The sequence below is a fragment of the Pecten maximus genome, chromosome 10, assembly GCF_902652985.1.
Source record: "Pecten maximus chromosome 10, xPecMax1.1, whole genome shotgun sequence".
Taxonomy (NCBI): domain Eukaryota; kingdom Metazoa; phylum Mollusca; class Bivalvia; order Pectinida; family Pectinidae; genus Pecten; species Pecten maximus.
Window position 1 is genome coordinate 22,819,010 of NC_047024.1, and position 17,556 is coordinate 22,836,565.

A 17,556-nucleotide genomic window follows, 5' to 3' on the forward strand; every position below is an offset into this window, starting at 1 on the left:
GCCTTGAATGTTAGAATCGAAATTGATTTTTTTAGTAATATTGCACACTAAAAATCCAAATCCATCAAGCTGGTTTTGGTATGTAAAATAGGTTTTAAGATTTCATACCAAGTAATATATTTTTTTCCAGTTGAGAAGCCGAACGAAGTTAACCGGCATTAATTTATTTCTTGTCAAACTCATCTTCGGAATCCAAGGGTTTGCTTTACCTGTATTTTCTGTACTTTTGGAACGGAAATGACGTCTTACCTGTAGCTAATTGTCCGATTCACGTTATCAAAATCTGTCTACCCAATACTGGAAGACTGAGGTTTGCCTACATGCACAGAGATTATTTTGGGTTACCAAATGGATGGGTCATTTTAAGAAAAAGAACTATGTTTAATATAGTTTATGGGCCATTTATAGAAATTTAAAGGATTTTTCTGAATCATGTGGGTCATTCAGGAAAATTGTGGGCCCATGACCCTATGGCCCCCTCCAAAATGATCCCTGCATGTAAAAGGGAAAAGTAATGAAAAATATTTTGCCTTGAGCTGAAACCAAAGAGCCCACTTAATATGTAGGCGAACAGCCTACAACTACACTTAATGGAGCCAGAAGTGGTAAAAGGATCTCAAATTCACATTCGTATTAAGAATTATTAATGCAGGTGATTTGTTTTATCTTTAATCAAAGCATATGCAGAAACATCGTGCATGCAAAGACAAATCAATGCGAATCATCCAAAACATGGTATCTACACACTGTAATTATTTCAGAAAATGATCAGTTATTTTTTTATATTAGGAATGAACCCAAATAATAAAAGCTACAAACAGTAATTATCTCGGAAAATAATCAGAAGTCATGTGATATGCGGAATGAAGCCCCTGGATATGGAATACAGCTGACACTATTAACTTGCAGGGAAAAACATAATTCAGATCTATCCAGCCTCATTCCGCTATAACTGTAATAAAATGGCAATATTGCATTACTTGTCTTATATTGTGTATATTTTTTGTGCTTTTTTTGTTAATAGATAAACATATATATGTATGTGATATATATCTTTTTACAGAAAAACTTTTATCACATAACTGGCCTGTTCTACCATATATATCATAAGTATCACAACACCCACATCTCATAACACTGCCGTGACATCATAGATCAATGATGTCCCGAAATTGTCTTTGTAGTGAATAACATATCGCTCAAGTACAATTGTTTTGCCTGACACATACTTTATAAGAAAAATCATTTTTTTGTTAATTTTCTCATGAATTTATATGTAATGTGAGAAATAGAATATAACACTCTTGTCAATGTTTTATAGAATAGATAATTTGATGTAATGTTCATCAACTGTTAAATGTTGACCTTGTTCCAAACTACGTGTGTGAGATCCTCATGATCAACCTAAACTTGATCAATCTAATTAGTGTCACAACACCATTGTATAATGACCATGTTATAAGTGTCATAAAACCCCTACACTGTTATCAGTGTTATACCACCCATTACATAACTACCCTGTTATCAGTGTCATAACACCCATTACATAACTACCCTGTTATCAGTGTCATAACACACATTACATAACTACCCTGTTATCAGTGTCATAACACCCATTATATAACTACCCTATTATCAGTTTCATAACACCCATTACATAACTACCCTGTTATCAGTGTCATACCACCCATTACATAACTACCCTATTATCAGTGTCATACCACCCATTATATAACTACCCTATTATCAGTGTCATAACACCCATTACATAACTACCCTGTTATCAGTGTCATAACACCCATTACATAACTACCCTATTATCAGTGTCATAACACCCATTACATAACTACCCTATTATCAGTGTCATACCACCCATTACATAACTACCCTATTATCAGTGTCATACCACCCATTATATAACTACCCTGTTATCAGTGTCATACCACCCGTTACATAACTACCCTGTTATCAGTGTCATACCACCCATTATATAACTACCCTGTTATCAGTGTCATAACACCCATTATATAACTACCCTATTATCAGTGTCATAACACCCATTACATAACTACCCTGTTATCAGTGTCATACCACCCATTACATAACTACCCTATTATCAGTGTCATAACACCCATTATATAACTACCCTATTATCAGTGTCATAACACCCATTACATAACTACCCTGTTATCAGTGTCATAACACCCATTACATAACTACCCTGTTATCAGTATCATACCACCCATTATATAACTACCCTGTTATCAGTATCATACCACCCATTACATAACTACCCTGTTATCAGTGTCATACCACCCATTATATAACTACCCTGTTATCAGTGTCATACCACCCATTACATAACTACCCTATTATCAGTGTCATACCACCCATTATATAACTACCCTGTTATCAGTGTCATACCACCCATTACATAACTACCCTATTATCAGTGTCATACCACCCATTATATAACTACCCTGTTATCAGTGTCATACCACCCATTACATAACTACCCTATTATCAGTGTCATACCACCCATTATATAACTACCCTGTTATCAGTGTCATACCACCCAGTACATAACTACACTGTGAACATACACATTAGTGACTATTTATAGACATTGATACGGAAAATGAGGAGACATCAACTTAACGTGTCACTCATCACAGAACATATAATAACACCATTGATCATGTCTCAGTTTTCTGATCAACAGAAAAACTGAATCAATATCTTGTAGAGTCTCAATAGTTTGTATCATCATCATAACCATTTGGTTGTCGCTGTAACAGGCCCCTTATGCCTCTCACATGGTAAACTCTCGTGATGACGAACCCGATTGCTAATCCGACAATCAGCATAATGATAGCTATACCTGCAGCCGCACCTGAGGAAAGACAAAACATGCTTTTAGGAGTATTCCATTGATTTTGTAAAGGAGTGCCCACAATCGAATTATCTTTATCCGTCCTATAAAGGACTGATCTTTTTACGACTTTCCCTACTTTTACCAGTCTTCCTCTTAAACATTTGATAACATGGGGAGCCAACATAGTATGTCTAAGAAAGATCTGAGAAGAAGAACTTTCTGAAACATATTCATTCCAAATTTTCCCCTGTCATGGGTGCTGATCACCAATTTGGATTTTTAGATCCGACTCAAAACTGAATGGGCACATGAGCATACATATGAAGTTTATAAAATATCCCTCCAGCGCTTTTCAAGAAATAGTGATAAATTTCAACTGTCAAATTCCAAGGGGAATGTGAAGTTTGAGAAATATCCCTCCAATGTTTCTCAAGAAAAAGTGATAGGTAGGATTGTTCGCAGACAGACCGTGGACGCAGGGCGATTTGAAAAGTCCACCATCTGATGATGGTGTCTAAAAAACAAATGATTTTCATGTCATTTTCAGAGATCGGAAGTGAATAAAATCCCTGAATTTTTAAGGGTGAATGCAACATTGCCTTTCAAATGTGGCCTTTAACATTTTTTTTTAAATTTTCCTTTTTGTATATTTCAAATGAAAAAAAACCCCAATAGGTTATACATAAAAGTACATCAAGATTCAATTTGACAATAACAGTTCAACTCAGACTCTATGTTCATATGTCTGTATGTCTGTGTATAATATACCTTTATCTATCTACAACATCTATTTGTCTATACTTGGAAATATGAATGACATTCTGATGATGTATGGCATACATGGACATATGAATTATATTCTTACAATGTATGGTAATATTTGCATACAATGTACATGAACGACATTTTGTACAGCACGCAAAAAATCATTCAAATGACATTTTGTATAGCATGCATGTGTCTATGAATGACATTTTGTCAGTGTATGACATACATGTGTCTATGAATGACATTTTGTCAGTGTATGGCATATATATGTCTATGAATGACATTTTATCAGTGTATGGCATATACAATGTATATGTCTATGAATGACATTTTATCAGTGTATGGCATATATATGTCTATGAATGACATTGCATCAGTGTATGGCATACATATGTCTGAATGACATTTTGTCTATGTACGGCCCTGTGTGTCGACTTACCTCCGGACACACCTCCAGAACTCTGGGGACTTTGTTGCGCAGACTGTTGTCCTGGCTGTTTCAATGTGGATGTTGGCAGAGATGATGATTGTATTGTAGGAGATGTCCTTGGTTTCTGAGGTGTAGGGCAAGTGACTTTAGGACATTTGACTGGACTAACAGTCTGGGCCTTTGGAATGCTGGGACAGTTCACTGTGGGACATTTTACTGGAGCAGGTGTCGAAGCTGGTGTTACTGTGGGGCATGTTACGGCAGGACACGTACACGGGGCTGAAATATACAACAAGTTGCCATGGTTACAGTAAGAAAGTTGACAAGTTGACAGGACTAAAATATATAGTTTGGTCAAACTTTTATCATATTTTATTCAGGACCAGAAAATGCTGTGAACATATATATTCCATATATGCATCAAATACATACAATGTACTTTATAGCAACATATATAGCCTTTTGATGATGTTGATACATGGTTTTATTAACCTGAGAAAAAATATTAACCGAGGATGAATTAAAAATGGAAATAAAAAAAAGTGATTCCATGTGAATAAAGCTACAACATGAAACTACTTTGTTATACCTTTTAATAATAATAATAATAATAATAATAATAATGGTTTTATTTGCACATTACAGGCCTCCAGCCCACAGTACCATTTCAATATACAATACATTTTTGACATCACCTAAAATATATATACAATTGTAATATGATATAATTACATTTTCCAATGCTCAATATTTCATTTCATCTTGGAATTACACTGTACTTCAGTTAATTCATGCTATCTATAGACTATTCTGGTTTCACAAATGGATATTGACTTCTGTCTCTTAAAATGTCATATTAAGTTAAATGTTTGTTTTAATTGATCATGAGTAATTCCAGAATTAGTTATTTTACTGGCATAATGTCTGAGGACTATTATGTCATGGTTAATATTTCATATTTTACATCATTTGCCTTCTTAATAAAGATTGCAACATTTCTCAATATTAAGTTATCATCTGACCCGAGTAATTTCACCAAGTTACCTAGGGAAGGGTTTACATAGCACCAACGGGGAATGAATGCAACTCGTATATCCCTCAGTATTGGGCACTTCAACATTTAAACACACAATCCAAACAGTAAAACTAGACATTAACTAACATTTCATGATTATTTTCATAAATAACATAATCACTGTCAAAATTTCAGAGACATTTCATGTCAAGGGGAAATGATTCAGAATCTATTGTTGGAAATGCCCAGTTAATTAGTCTTTTTTATTATTAATATTGTTTTTACTGGGGGTCACATGACTGTCACACGAGTTTATCTATGTGGGTTCATGCCAGATTATGTAACAAACAATGCTCAAAATGACACAAAGTATATTTCGTACAAATATATATACGGAGAAAGTTACCTGAAATAAAAGAGCAATACCTGACAAGGGTCACCCTAAGGGAGTACATACAGATACATGTAGATATATATCTCTATTTCCATATATTTATATCATAAGTATTAAATATCTAAAGGTATTTTGTAATTAATTATATTTTATTTTAGAAACTGAACATAACATTTACTTTCATTCTAACTGATCACATGACATGATGTTATACAACCTGACCACGTGTTCGTCTGATTTAATTTTGGCCGCTTGATATATTACGGGCAAAGATATTCAAAATATATAATTATATAAAATCAAAGTATTCTTTTCAATAACTTGTTTGACTGAATTAATTTGTTTGTTTTATATTTAATTAACTAAGTAACTAACCTATCTCTTTGGCGGTAAAGCAGACATATTTGAACACAGTGATCTCTCCTATAAAATAGCTGTGGTGCAGTGATTGACTCACTGTGCAGGACCCAGGTAAAGATTCCCACGTGCAGGGGCAGGGCCATGCTAGGTCAAAGTGTTGTTCGCAACCAATACATGTACTGCTCTCTCATACCTCACAATAACAACCAAATACACAGGTACGACGACATTACCTGACACAGGGACTTGTACAATTATTACACATGATACACAGCGCAAGTATCAACGCACACTGAAATTTAGTGGTCAAACTTTAATAGTTTGACCACTGCGACATGACTTAATTTCCTTTTACAATAATCAGCATTACATGGAGAGCATCCCAAAGTAAATATGATAATTAACTTTACATAGAGGGAATCCCAAAGCAAATACGGTAATTAACTTTACTTAGAGAGTATCCCAAAGCAAATACGATAATTAACTTTACATAGAGGGAATCCCAAAGCAAATACGATAATTAACTTTACATAGAGGGAATCCCAAAGCAAATACGATAATTAACTTTACATAGAGGGAATCCCAAAGCAAATACGATAATTAACTTTACATAGAGGGAATCCCAAAGCAAATACGATAATTAACTTTACATAGAGGGAATCCCAAAGCAAATACGATAATTAACTTTACATAGAGGGAATCCCAAAGCAAATACGGTAATTAACTTTACATGGAGAGTATCCAACCAAGCAAATACGATAATTAACTTTACATATAGAGTATCCCAAAGTAAATATGATAATTAACTTTACATAGAGAGTATCCCAAAGCAAATACGATAATTAACTTTATATAGAGAGTATCCCAAAGCAAAGACAATAATTTACTTTACATAGAGGAATCCCAAAGCAAATACGATAATTAACTTAATATAGAGAGTATCCCAAAGCAAAGACAATAATTAACTTTATATAGAGAGTATCCCAAAGCAAATACGATAATTAACTTAATATAGAGAGTATCCCAAACCAAATATGATAATTAACTTTACATAGAGGGAATCCCAAAGCAAATACGGATACTCTAATTACCTGTGCACAGTCTTGTATCCCAGTATCGCGATATAACCCTCGTTTGAAACCTTATTGGAATAATGATGTGAAGGCAGCTCATAAGACTGCTCGTGACAGGCGAAATGGGTGGATCGTTGACGGGAAACCGCGTGGGTTTCAACATCCATCTTACCGACTGTACAAAAACGCAAAACGCGCTTTCAAGAATGTCCAGTGCTCTGCGTATGACGAATATTTACGTTCCCTGCAGCAAAATTTGAATGATGCTGCGGATTGTGACAGTAAAATATTCTGGCGGGCTCTGAAGCAATTTAAAGGCCCCACTCGTTGTAATTATTCACCGTTAAAAGTGGGTAATGAAACTTTAAGGTCTCCAGTTGAGATAACGGAGGCTTTCGGTAAATATTTTCAAACAATTTACATGGCTAATTCAAAACGAGCGGTTCCGATTGAGGTTGAAATATCAGACGGTCCTACTGATGTTCTTGATACAGAAGAACCAGTGTTTTCTGAAATCGAACGGACAATTAGAAGTCTAAAGCTAGGAAAAGCCCCGGGTGTAGACAGTATACAGAATGAACATTTAAGGTATGGAGGCCGAACTCTAATACTGTGTATACTGAAGCTTTTCACCAAGTGCATGGAGTTAGAACACGTCCCAACTATCTGGAAAAAGGCCATTATTCTTCCAATATTTAAAGGTGGTACTAAGTCCCGTGGTGATCCGGCAAGTTATAGGCCCATTTCCCTTCTTTGTTGCATCTATAAGCTATTTGAAAAAGTCATCAGTGTTCGCATACAGGATTCATTAGTCACTTCAGATACCGTATTTCCGAACGCACAACAAAACGGCTTCAGAAAATCCCTAGGATGTTCATCTGCCACATATGCCCTGCAAGAAACTATCCATCATAATCTTGAACTGAATAGTAAAGTTTTTATAGCATTTTTGGATATCAAAAAGGCTTTTGACACTGTTTGGCACGCTGGACTTCTCCACAAAATTCACGTTCTCGGAATCACTGGTAATCTCTTTAACACCATTCGAGACTCCTACACGGACATGATGAGTGCTGTGACGTGGCATGGCATGACGTCACAGTGGTTTTATGTTGGCTCTGGTGTTAGGCAAGGCGGTGTATTATCTACGTTTTTATACCAGTCATTCATAGACAATCTTCTTGATCTTCTAGAAAATAGTCAAAACGGTGCGAATGTTGCGATTCTCAATACTGGTAATCCGACTCTTGCCGACGACATTACGTTGATAAGTACGTCACCTCTAGCTCTTCAAAGACTCCTGGATATATGCCAGACTTATAGTGAAAAGTGGAAATTCGAATTTAATAACTCGAAATGTAAAATTGTTGTAGTTGGCAACTTTATTCCGAGCCGCCCGAACTTTGCCTGGAGGCTTGGTTCTGACAGCATAGAGACCGCTGTATCAAAGGTTCACCTTGGGACAATAATCTCATCTACGATGTCCAACATGGAAAGAGTACAAACTGTGTGTGACAAAGGAAGAAGAACACTCCACTCGATAATTGGCATTTGCCCATCTACCGCCATTAATCCTCTTATCAAGGCCAGCTTATATAAGAAAGTCGTTTTGCCGTCTATTCTTTACGGATGTGAACATTGGTTAAACCTTACCGTAAGTGATATTACCAAGCTAACACGCTTCCAGCACTACGCTGCCAAACTTATTCTCTGTGTTCATCGGCGGGCCAGATCGGATATGGTAGAACCAATGCTTGGTTTATTTAGAATATCTGCGGAAATTGACAGGAGAAAGCTGTGCTTCTTACAGAAAGTTATCTCCCTTGACTGCTCTTTTCTGGTTAAAAGGACTATATTCGTTTCTGAGTGCGCATGCCTTCAAACCTGGATGTCCTCGCGCCAACGGGTACTTCCCAGATATAACCATTGTGCTCCAGAGATATAAACTATTTCCGTACCTTGTTACATATACTCAAACCTACGTCTTTCCTCCGAAACGGCAATGGAAACGTCTAGTAAAGGCGGCTATATCCAGTACCGAAAACAAAGCCTTACAGGATCGCATGGCATCTGATCGCGATTTTGAGTTGTTTCGTGCGTGCCACTGCTCATATGGACCTTACGTTATGTGGCAAGTCGCGGAATCTCTACCAGACACCCAGATAATTCAATCGTTATGTGCAACATTGACCTCAAGCCATGTTAGTGCAGTGTGTGTCTTGTGCAACCAGCCCTTCAGCGATGTCATCGTGCATAGCAGCTCCATCTGCCCCTACTTCAGGGAATCACGTGAACGTTTCCTACAAGATATTCTGAACGATTTTGGCCCACGTGTTTTCAACATCGTGACATGCGAGAACAACGCATCATTTGTTCAAGTCCTACTAGGCGCTAGTAAGAACATTCCATTTGATGATGATATTTGCAGGAATCGCTTCCTTATGAAGGCGGCTCGATTCGTTGTTAGCGTCACGCGCTTATTCTCGCCCTGATTCTGATGTAAGTACGCGATAGTGATACATAGATAGTTTACATAGAGGGAATCCCAAAGCAAATACGGTAATTAACTTTACATAGAGGGAATCCCAAAGTAAATACGGTAATTAACTTTACCCAGAGACAATCCAAAGCAAATACAACAGTGAAGTAATCCTAATTCTTATATTCATTTTTAGATTAACTTACTATGAGGTTTGGTCACTGGTCTGGCCGGAGGTCTCGGCGTTGGTTTTGGCGTTGGTTTTGGTGTCGGTTTTGGCGTTGGCTTGGCATGAGAAGAATTTGTAAGACCCGTGAAAGGCGGTGCTGGAGTTGGTGGTGAAGGTTTAACCGAGCCAGGGTTCGGGGGAGCCCCGGGGGAACCACCAGAATGGGGAAGTGTTGGAACTAAAAATGTTGGTTTTGGGGTACTTCTCGTCGTCGTGGTAGCTAACTCTCCTCTGTAGCTTATTTCCACAATTTCATTACCAACAATAACTATTGCCTACATAAACAAGAAGTTATATATGTTATTTATCATACCAAAAATGCTACTCATATGATAAATCCTGTTTAATTCAGGGTAAATTGTCACAAATACTGTATGATGTCACAATAAAAACAAAAAATAACCAATAACAAACATCCAAGCCAGCGCTAGACAGTATTTGTAACAGGAGGGAAACGGAACAAGGTCAGACTAGGATTCGAATCCAGGACTTCTAGATGGACACCAACAAATTGGACTATACTGTGAACTTATCTATTTAGGTGTACTCAGATTTTAGGGGATAAGTGAATTTAAACAGATTAGCTCAATGATGAATTGGGGCACCAACAGTGCTTGTCATTGAAATCAATATACACAATTAGCAAAATAACGATTCAGCAAAAACTGCTAAATACAAAGACCATAAAAATAACAATTTAAATATGTTTACAACGACTAGCTAAGTTTTTTCATTGATTTAACTTTCACTTTTGAAATTATTTATTTTTCATGATATTATTCAATCCTTAGAAACAGAATAAAATGGAAACTTTAAGAATAACAACCTTAAAATCTTATGACAAAGGTGACTTTTGATCTTCATCACCTTTGACCTTTAACCTTGACCAATGACCACCAGAATGTGATCAGGTGTAGAGAGATGAACCAAACCTGTTGAAGGGACTCAGTTTATGACACTGTTCCAAAACAAGATGGATGGACAGAGAGGTTTCATACTTTTGTCCAATGACTTGTGGGGTACAACACCTAATTGATTTTTATATGGATTTCAGTTTTATTTCCGTTCATTCCATCGCTAAAATAAGAACATGCACATTGAGGTTTAATGATGAATTATGGGGAAAAAACACAAATTTGCATTAAATTTTGTCGTCTATAGGCAATGAAGATTTTTTCACGGAATGAATTCACCCAACAATAGTATATCTGTGTGAGTACGGACAGACAGATAGACGGATGCAAATGGATAACAGTATATACCCACCCAGGTCTGGAAAACTGCCCAAATCTATTGGTTGATATTAAGACACTGAAACTAAATACAGAATATACAAGAATTACCTCCCCTGTTTTTCCAGTTATATTTTTCTTCCAAGTTCCATCAATCATGCCATGGAGAAAATCTAGTGATGCCTCCAGAGTGATGCGATTGTACACAGGAGGTATGATATAGGGGTTGATGATCGGGGCCATATCTAAAAGGGTTCCTACAAACACAAAAGCTGTGTTGCTTATGGGTTCAATCTGAAATAAAAAGAAACAAATCTTAAAATTAAAGTTGTAATAGTTATTGATCGAAAGCATGTTGTATGTGATACACATCCTATATAGAATCTCTCATGCCTGTATATATTTCTCTGTCTATATCACACTGAGGTACCTTCATCGCTTGCAACTGAAATGTGTGACGAAAATGATGACATTACTTGATCATCAAATATTGCATTAGTCCTGACATTGTAGGTGTGTGTAAAAGTTGTCGTTCCTTTGGTAGGTAAATTAATCTGTTTTAAATATAAATTTACATCAGCCTTTGTCTGCTTTAATTGTAAAAATAGCAATTTTTAACATTGGGAAGATATTCCTGTTTTTTCTCTTCATTTTGGGAAAATAACACATTTTCTGTTAAAGTAAACCTGTGTTTGGCTGTAAAATAGCGTAAAAATCTGATATATTTCTCTACCAAAAATGGGAATGTATCTATGAAGTGTCACAGCAATACTCCATCAAACTGTTAGTGTTACCTGTACATACTATTTACATATATAGCCCTGCAGGTAGGGCGTAAGAATTGTACCTGCTGCCCCCATTGCATGATCGCAAGAGGCGACTAAATTTGGGATCTTATCTTTTCTCTTCTTTCTGAACAACTTTCTTCTTCCTAATGTCTCCCTTGACAATGCCTCACTTTTGGCATTTAGTTGAGCGTTCGCCCCTGTGAGGAAGGCTTTGGGTTCTGTCCCCTAGCCGAGACATACCAGGGTCTTATAAAAATGGTAGTTGCTACTCCTGCTAAGCGCTCAGCATATTAGGAGTGGGACGACTGGTTCGCCCGTTGTCAGTATAATGTGACTTGGTGGGGTGTGCTGCTGGGTGTCTTCGGCAGTATGCTTCAGTGAGGTAGCACTATAAATAGGCAAAAGTTCCGGCCTATCACAAGGAGACTTAACACGAACATACCGCAGCCTCCAAAAACACACATATGCATTCGCCACATGCATGCATGTCACACGCACGGGAGGCCGTCCTTAAATGACCTTAGCTGTTAATAGGACATTAAAATAAATCAAACCAAACCAAACCAAAACTGTTAGTGTTACCTGTATATACTATATACATCAGACTGTTAGTGTTACCTGTATATACTATATACATCAGACTGTCAGTGTTACTTGTATATACCTGTATATACTATATACATCAGACTGTCAGTGTTACCTGTATATACCTGTATATACTATATACATCAGACTGTCAGTGTTACCTATATATACTATATACATCAGACTGTCAGTGTTACCTGTATATACGTTATACATCAGACTGTTAGTGTTTACCTGTATATACATATACATCAGACTGTCCGTGTTACCTGTATATACCCTGTATATACTATACACATCAGACTGTTAGTGTTACTATAATATACCTGTATATCTATATACATCATACTGTCCAGTGTTACCTGTATATACAATACATCAGACTGTCAGTGGTTTACCTGTATTACCTGTATATACTAGATACATCAGAACTGTCAGTGTTACTGTATATACTATATACATAGACTTTCATTGTTACATGTATATACCTGTATATACTATATACATCAGACTGTTATGTTAAACTATATATACCTGTTAAATACTATATACTCACTGTCAGTGTTACCTGTATATACCTGTATATACTAATATACATCAGACTGTCAGTGTATACCTGTTATATACCCTGTATATACTAATATAATCAGACTGTCAGTGTTACCTGTATATACTATATACATTAGACTGTCAGTGTTACCTGTATATACTATATACATCAGACTGTCAGTGCTACCTGTATATACCTGTATATACTATATACATCAGACTGTCAGTGTTACCTGTATATACTATATACATCAGACTGTCAGTGCTACCTGTATATACCTGTATATACTATATACATTAGACTGTCAGTGTTACCTGTATATACTATATACATCAGTCTGTTATTGTTACCTGTATATCCCTTAGCAAAAAGAAATGGTCCAAAAATCATTGAAACACCATTATAATGCCATTGAAAGACCATTTTTGTTCAGAAATCCATTGAAACGCCATTTAATTCATTAGATTTCAATGGTTATATGACCATTAAAATACCATTTTTCAGATCAATGGTCTTTCAATGGTACAAAAAAATGGTTTACTCACAGGTGAACCATTTAAATGCCATTGAAATACCATTGACTTTGTTTGACCATTATTTTCATCCATGCTCTAGAAAGAAAAGCTTTGGCTCAACCATTTCTGACCATTTTTTTGAGAAATGAAAAATAATGGCCACAGATCTAGACTTTCATATTCACCTGCACTGGAGAATTACTACCAGTATATATTTTGGATATATAAATTCTGAGTTCTACAGAATGATACTACCTTTTATTATTATAGTATAAAAGTACATTTGCATAATTAATGTAAACAATATGCAATGCAAATACATGCATGTCAATTGTCTTTACACAATAAAATAAATGTATAGAAGTAAAGTACTATATTTTTGAAGTTTCAACTTCAAATTCTGTAGAAGTTATACCCCTATACAACATTACATGTAAACTGGAATTATATGAACTTGATTCTAGTCACGGTCATACCTATTTGGAGGAGGACATACAAAGAAATCACCAGTTATTCCCACAAAATTGTTGATATTAGTTATGCACTTCAATGGGATGGCAATGCAACTTTTCCTAAATTCTATTTTCCAAACACTGCCAACAGACTTGACTTTTTTCATCGGTTCAACAAGTGCGAGGTTGATTTTATTACCGGTCTTATCATTTGACTCCATGAAATACACCACAGATCCAAATTTGTAGTCATTCTCATGAAAAAATGTTATAACATGCTGCTGTCTTTTTACAAGGTTTTTGTACAATTTCCCATATACATAAAACCCCTTCTTATACATATTGATATTATAATACTTTGAAACATTCCTAGTACACTGTACTCCATAATTAGAAATGGCAGCAAATTCATCATCACTTAGTTCCCCATTGAATAAATTCCCTACTCTGACTATACCATCTTCAATTTCATGTTTATGAATTCTTCTTGAAGCTATACTGTCAGATAACTCATGATACAGCTCAAAAACATAATCACAATCATCTATTCCCTTAAAGTATCTGTCATACATTATAGGAATGGCCTTTACAAGTCCAATAATATTTACGAGCTGGTTTTCAACACCTTGTGTACCGTGTACATGTTTGATTATGTACCCATTAAGGTCCTCAAAAATAAAACAATTGTTCACAAACAGAGGTCCTGTGTGCCTAACACAATCAACCAAATGAATCAATTGATGAAGATTCAGAGTCGTATACCTTGCTTCATACAACCTTTCAAAATTCTCTACAAAAAGAAGAAGAGCTCCCTCAGCAGTTGCAATGTCTACCGGGGATATGTTTTCCATGGACAACAAAAAGATTGCCCGAGCAAGTAAACAAAAGTGTACAAAGTATTCCTTTCTCAAGATTTTGCTCATCACTGGTATACCCCAATAAAGTAAAAAGTTACGAAATTCTGATGATTTCCAGTGAGCGATGTCATCTATCAGCCGTGGGACCCTGGTTACAAATAGTGTCGGACGAATTTCTGACAAGAATTTGTTAACAGTTTGTTTCGCATGATATACAGAGTACGGTTTACTCTTATTCGAGGCACCAAACCACAAGTTCATGAGTTGCTTGGTAGTTCCAAGGCAAATACCATGCATGTAGTCAATCACACAACTATATACTGCATTGAAATATGTCAGATACAGAAACCAGAAAGGTCCTTTATGTCCGTGAACTGTGAACTTTTTCACACCATTTTCCACATTGGTTTGAACCTTTGTCAAATCTTCAAGAATACTTTCCTTTGTTCTTGGAATTCCTTTTGGATTGCTACTATTGTATGGAAAAATATGAACTATTCCACCAGTATCAAGTTTAAGTGTTTCACCTTTATGTAAACAAAACCAGCAACTGAAATCCCCATTGTACTGATTTACATTGTATACCATAGCTCGGGCAGGCAAGTCACATGTACACGTAAGCAAGAAGCATTTACACAAGAATGAATTTCCATCACAGTCTTCAAATGTTTCCCCTTCAGTTTCCAAATGTTTCAATTCTGAATAAAGGGGTTGAAGAAAAGACCACATCTGAGGCTTTTTGGATGAAATCCAAACACCATAGAACACTGAATTCTGTCGATGTTTCCGTTTTGCGATGGGAAGTTCATTAATAAGCATGTACACAGGCCACATGCTTACATTTGAAGATTTGAACAGAGGGGCACCATCCGTATTTAGTGAAAATGACAAATTATTTTCTTCTTGCAGAATGCCGTTTTCGAAAAGATTTTTGTATAATTGTCCATCATACACATCTTTAAGATTACCATTTTTATTGTTCTTAATGTGTTGGAATCTGTGATTTCTAACGTCATTCACAAAGTCTTGAGTTTTCCATAGAGCCCTCAGTTGTGATATAAGCTTTAAATGTACAAAATATGCAACTCCTCCGGACTTTGTGAGATCCTTTCTGCACGATATACACACTTTGTCATTTTTCTCAACCTTTGAGTAACAGCTACTACAATAATAATGCAAGGTGGGAAACATGTCTTCTGTGAATTTCTTTATGAATTTTCTCAAGTGATACAAGCTACGGAATAAACTGTGTCCTTGTGGAAGCACAGCAGCGAATATTTTCAACATGTATGCTGCTGCTTCATCAGGTAACCGGAAACGAATCAAGAAACAACATATTAGAAGTACCAATAGCCCGAGACTGTACGGGGAGTCTGGAAATAACTTGCTTGATCCAGTTGATTCATCATTTGCAGGGTTTTTAGATTCTTCACTGTCTGTAAATATTTCTGTAATTTGCCGCAGGACCTCAACCCTTTCCTCAAGAATTACAGCCGTCTGTTCATCATTCACAAGATTTTCTTGGTTTCGCAGCTGATTATCATGTAACATTTGGTCTATCAAATCATCAATATCATCATCCAAATCTTTGTCCTCCATCTTGGAGAAAAAAGTATCCATAGCCTCATGTGTCAGAGAGTCTTGTACATCACTGTTAGCTCCTGCTGGTTTCTGAGGTGTGTTCTTGAGGACATTTTCATGTTCAACAAATATATTCTCATCCGTAACACGACATCGTTCATCATGATCATCAGCTGATGATATTTCATCATCATCATCATCATCATCATCTGTTTGTGTTAATTGTTTGTCATCAACGGTTGTAACACATCCCTGATTATCATCCTGTACTGTTTGTTCAGCTGACAGATGTGATGCAATTGGGGAAACAATGTTGATAGTTGACTGAAGTCTGTGGTCCTCTTTTACAACCAAGTTCATGCACTGAAAATCCTTGTCCTCATCAGACCCCTGAAATGATTATGAAACAAAAATGATAAGACTGTCTAATACAAAGTTGTTCCATTCCCTTTCTTGTTATTAATTTTACCAATACAGTGATTTAATTGCCAATTTTTTGTCACACATAATTCTTTCTTATTTTGCTTTATTTTCTTTGTGTTTCAAACTTTATGAATTTCCCCAACTTTTTTATGGACAGTTTCTTACAGCTTTTCCAGTTTGACCAGGTGCATAATAATTTAATTAATAGGCCTATTATGAAAAGAATATAACTTGGGATATTTATGTACCAAATTGTCTACGATTGTCAAAATCCTTCTAAAATCTAGTACCGAATTCAGGAAACAATTTTGAAAATAAAGTAGGAAATACAAAGAAATATAGCAAAAAACAAACCCCTAAAACGTTAAAGACTCAGCATGGCACTATGTACCGCTAATAATTAATTAATTAACCGCGTGTGTAAGCTTATGCTTTTCATACTATAAAAAAGTCTAAGAATTCCTACGCCTAACGATGCATTTCGGCACGAGCGAGTATGTACGCATTACGTCTAACATACGACGAAAAAATTGGTTAGAAAATCAAACTACATGAAGAAAATGCTTGATCAGGGGTAAGTTAAATGACGGATAGGAAAATATGACAATCTCAAAAACATTTGATGTTCTGAGTTAGATTCTAGCGCAGTGAACATGGGGGCGATCTTACCTTTTTAGAACCATAAGGTCCTCTCTTGCGTTTCTTACTAGTTGACGCGTACGGTTGATCCATTTTCTCCCTGCATACACTCTTCCTACCGTCGTAGTTTGGCTTGGTTTTACCATTCCATTATATTGGCAATGGGAATTACTTAGTTGACAATGCAACCACATGTATCCTGACTCAATCTTGATCGCCTCAGCGCTTGATGTGCATAGCATAAAAACAGGTTTCCGTGACTCTGTAGTTTCTTTTGGGAGGGAAATATTACAATGTATAAATTTTCTTTC

At 36.1% G+C, this 17,556-nt stretch overlaps 2 protein-coding genes across 2 annotated transcripts in view; both read right to left on the reverse strand.

The window, feature by feature from the left end:
• Positions 1–2,267: 2,267 nt before the first annotated feature.
• Positions 2,268–17,556, reverse strand: part of LOC117336596 — a 40,476-nt gene continuing 25,187 nt past the window's right edge. The window contains exons 13-16 of the mRNA XM_033897207.1: positions 10,967–11,149; positions 9,601–9,898; positions 4,083–4,352; positions 2,268–2,893 (exon numbers count right to left, since the gene is read on the reverse strand). Of these exons, the coding sequence (XP_033753098.1) occupies positions 2,751–2,893; positions 4,083–4,352; positions 9,601–9,898; positions 10,967–11,149 (894 nt within the window). The 3' untranslated portion in view covers positions 2,268–2,750. The remainder of the gene's footprint in view (positions 2,894–4,082; positions 4,353–9,600; positions 9,899–10,966; positions 11,150–17,556) is intronic.
• On the reverse strand, positions 13,537–17,531 carry LOC117335469. The gene is made up of 2 exons (XM_033895481.1): positions 17,276–17,531; positions 13,537–16,573 (listed from the first exon to the last, which is right to left on the reverse strand). Exons 1-2 carry the CDS (start codon positions 17,336–17,338, stop codon positions 13,754–13,756), a joined length of 2,883 nt encoding a protein of 960 aa, XP_033751372.1. The 5' UTR covers positions 17,339–17,531; the 3' UTR covers positions 13,537–13,753.

What these genes read in the sequence shown, in the direction of transcription:
- LOC117335469 (XM_033895481.1), bottom strand. Translation starts at nt 17,338, where the DNA reads ATGGATCAACCGTACGCGTCAACTAGTAAGAAACGCAAGAGAGGACCT. An exon ending in GACCTTATGGTTCTAAAAAG is followed by an intron (nt 16,574 to 17,275) that starts GTAAGATCGCCC and finishes TAATCATTTCAG; the next exon opens with GGGTCTGATGAGGACAAGGA.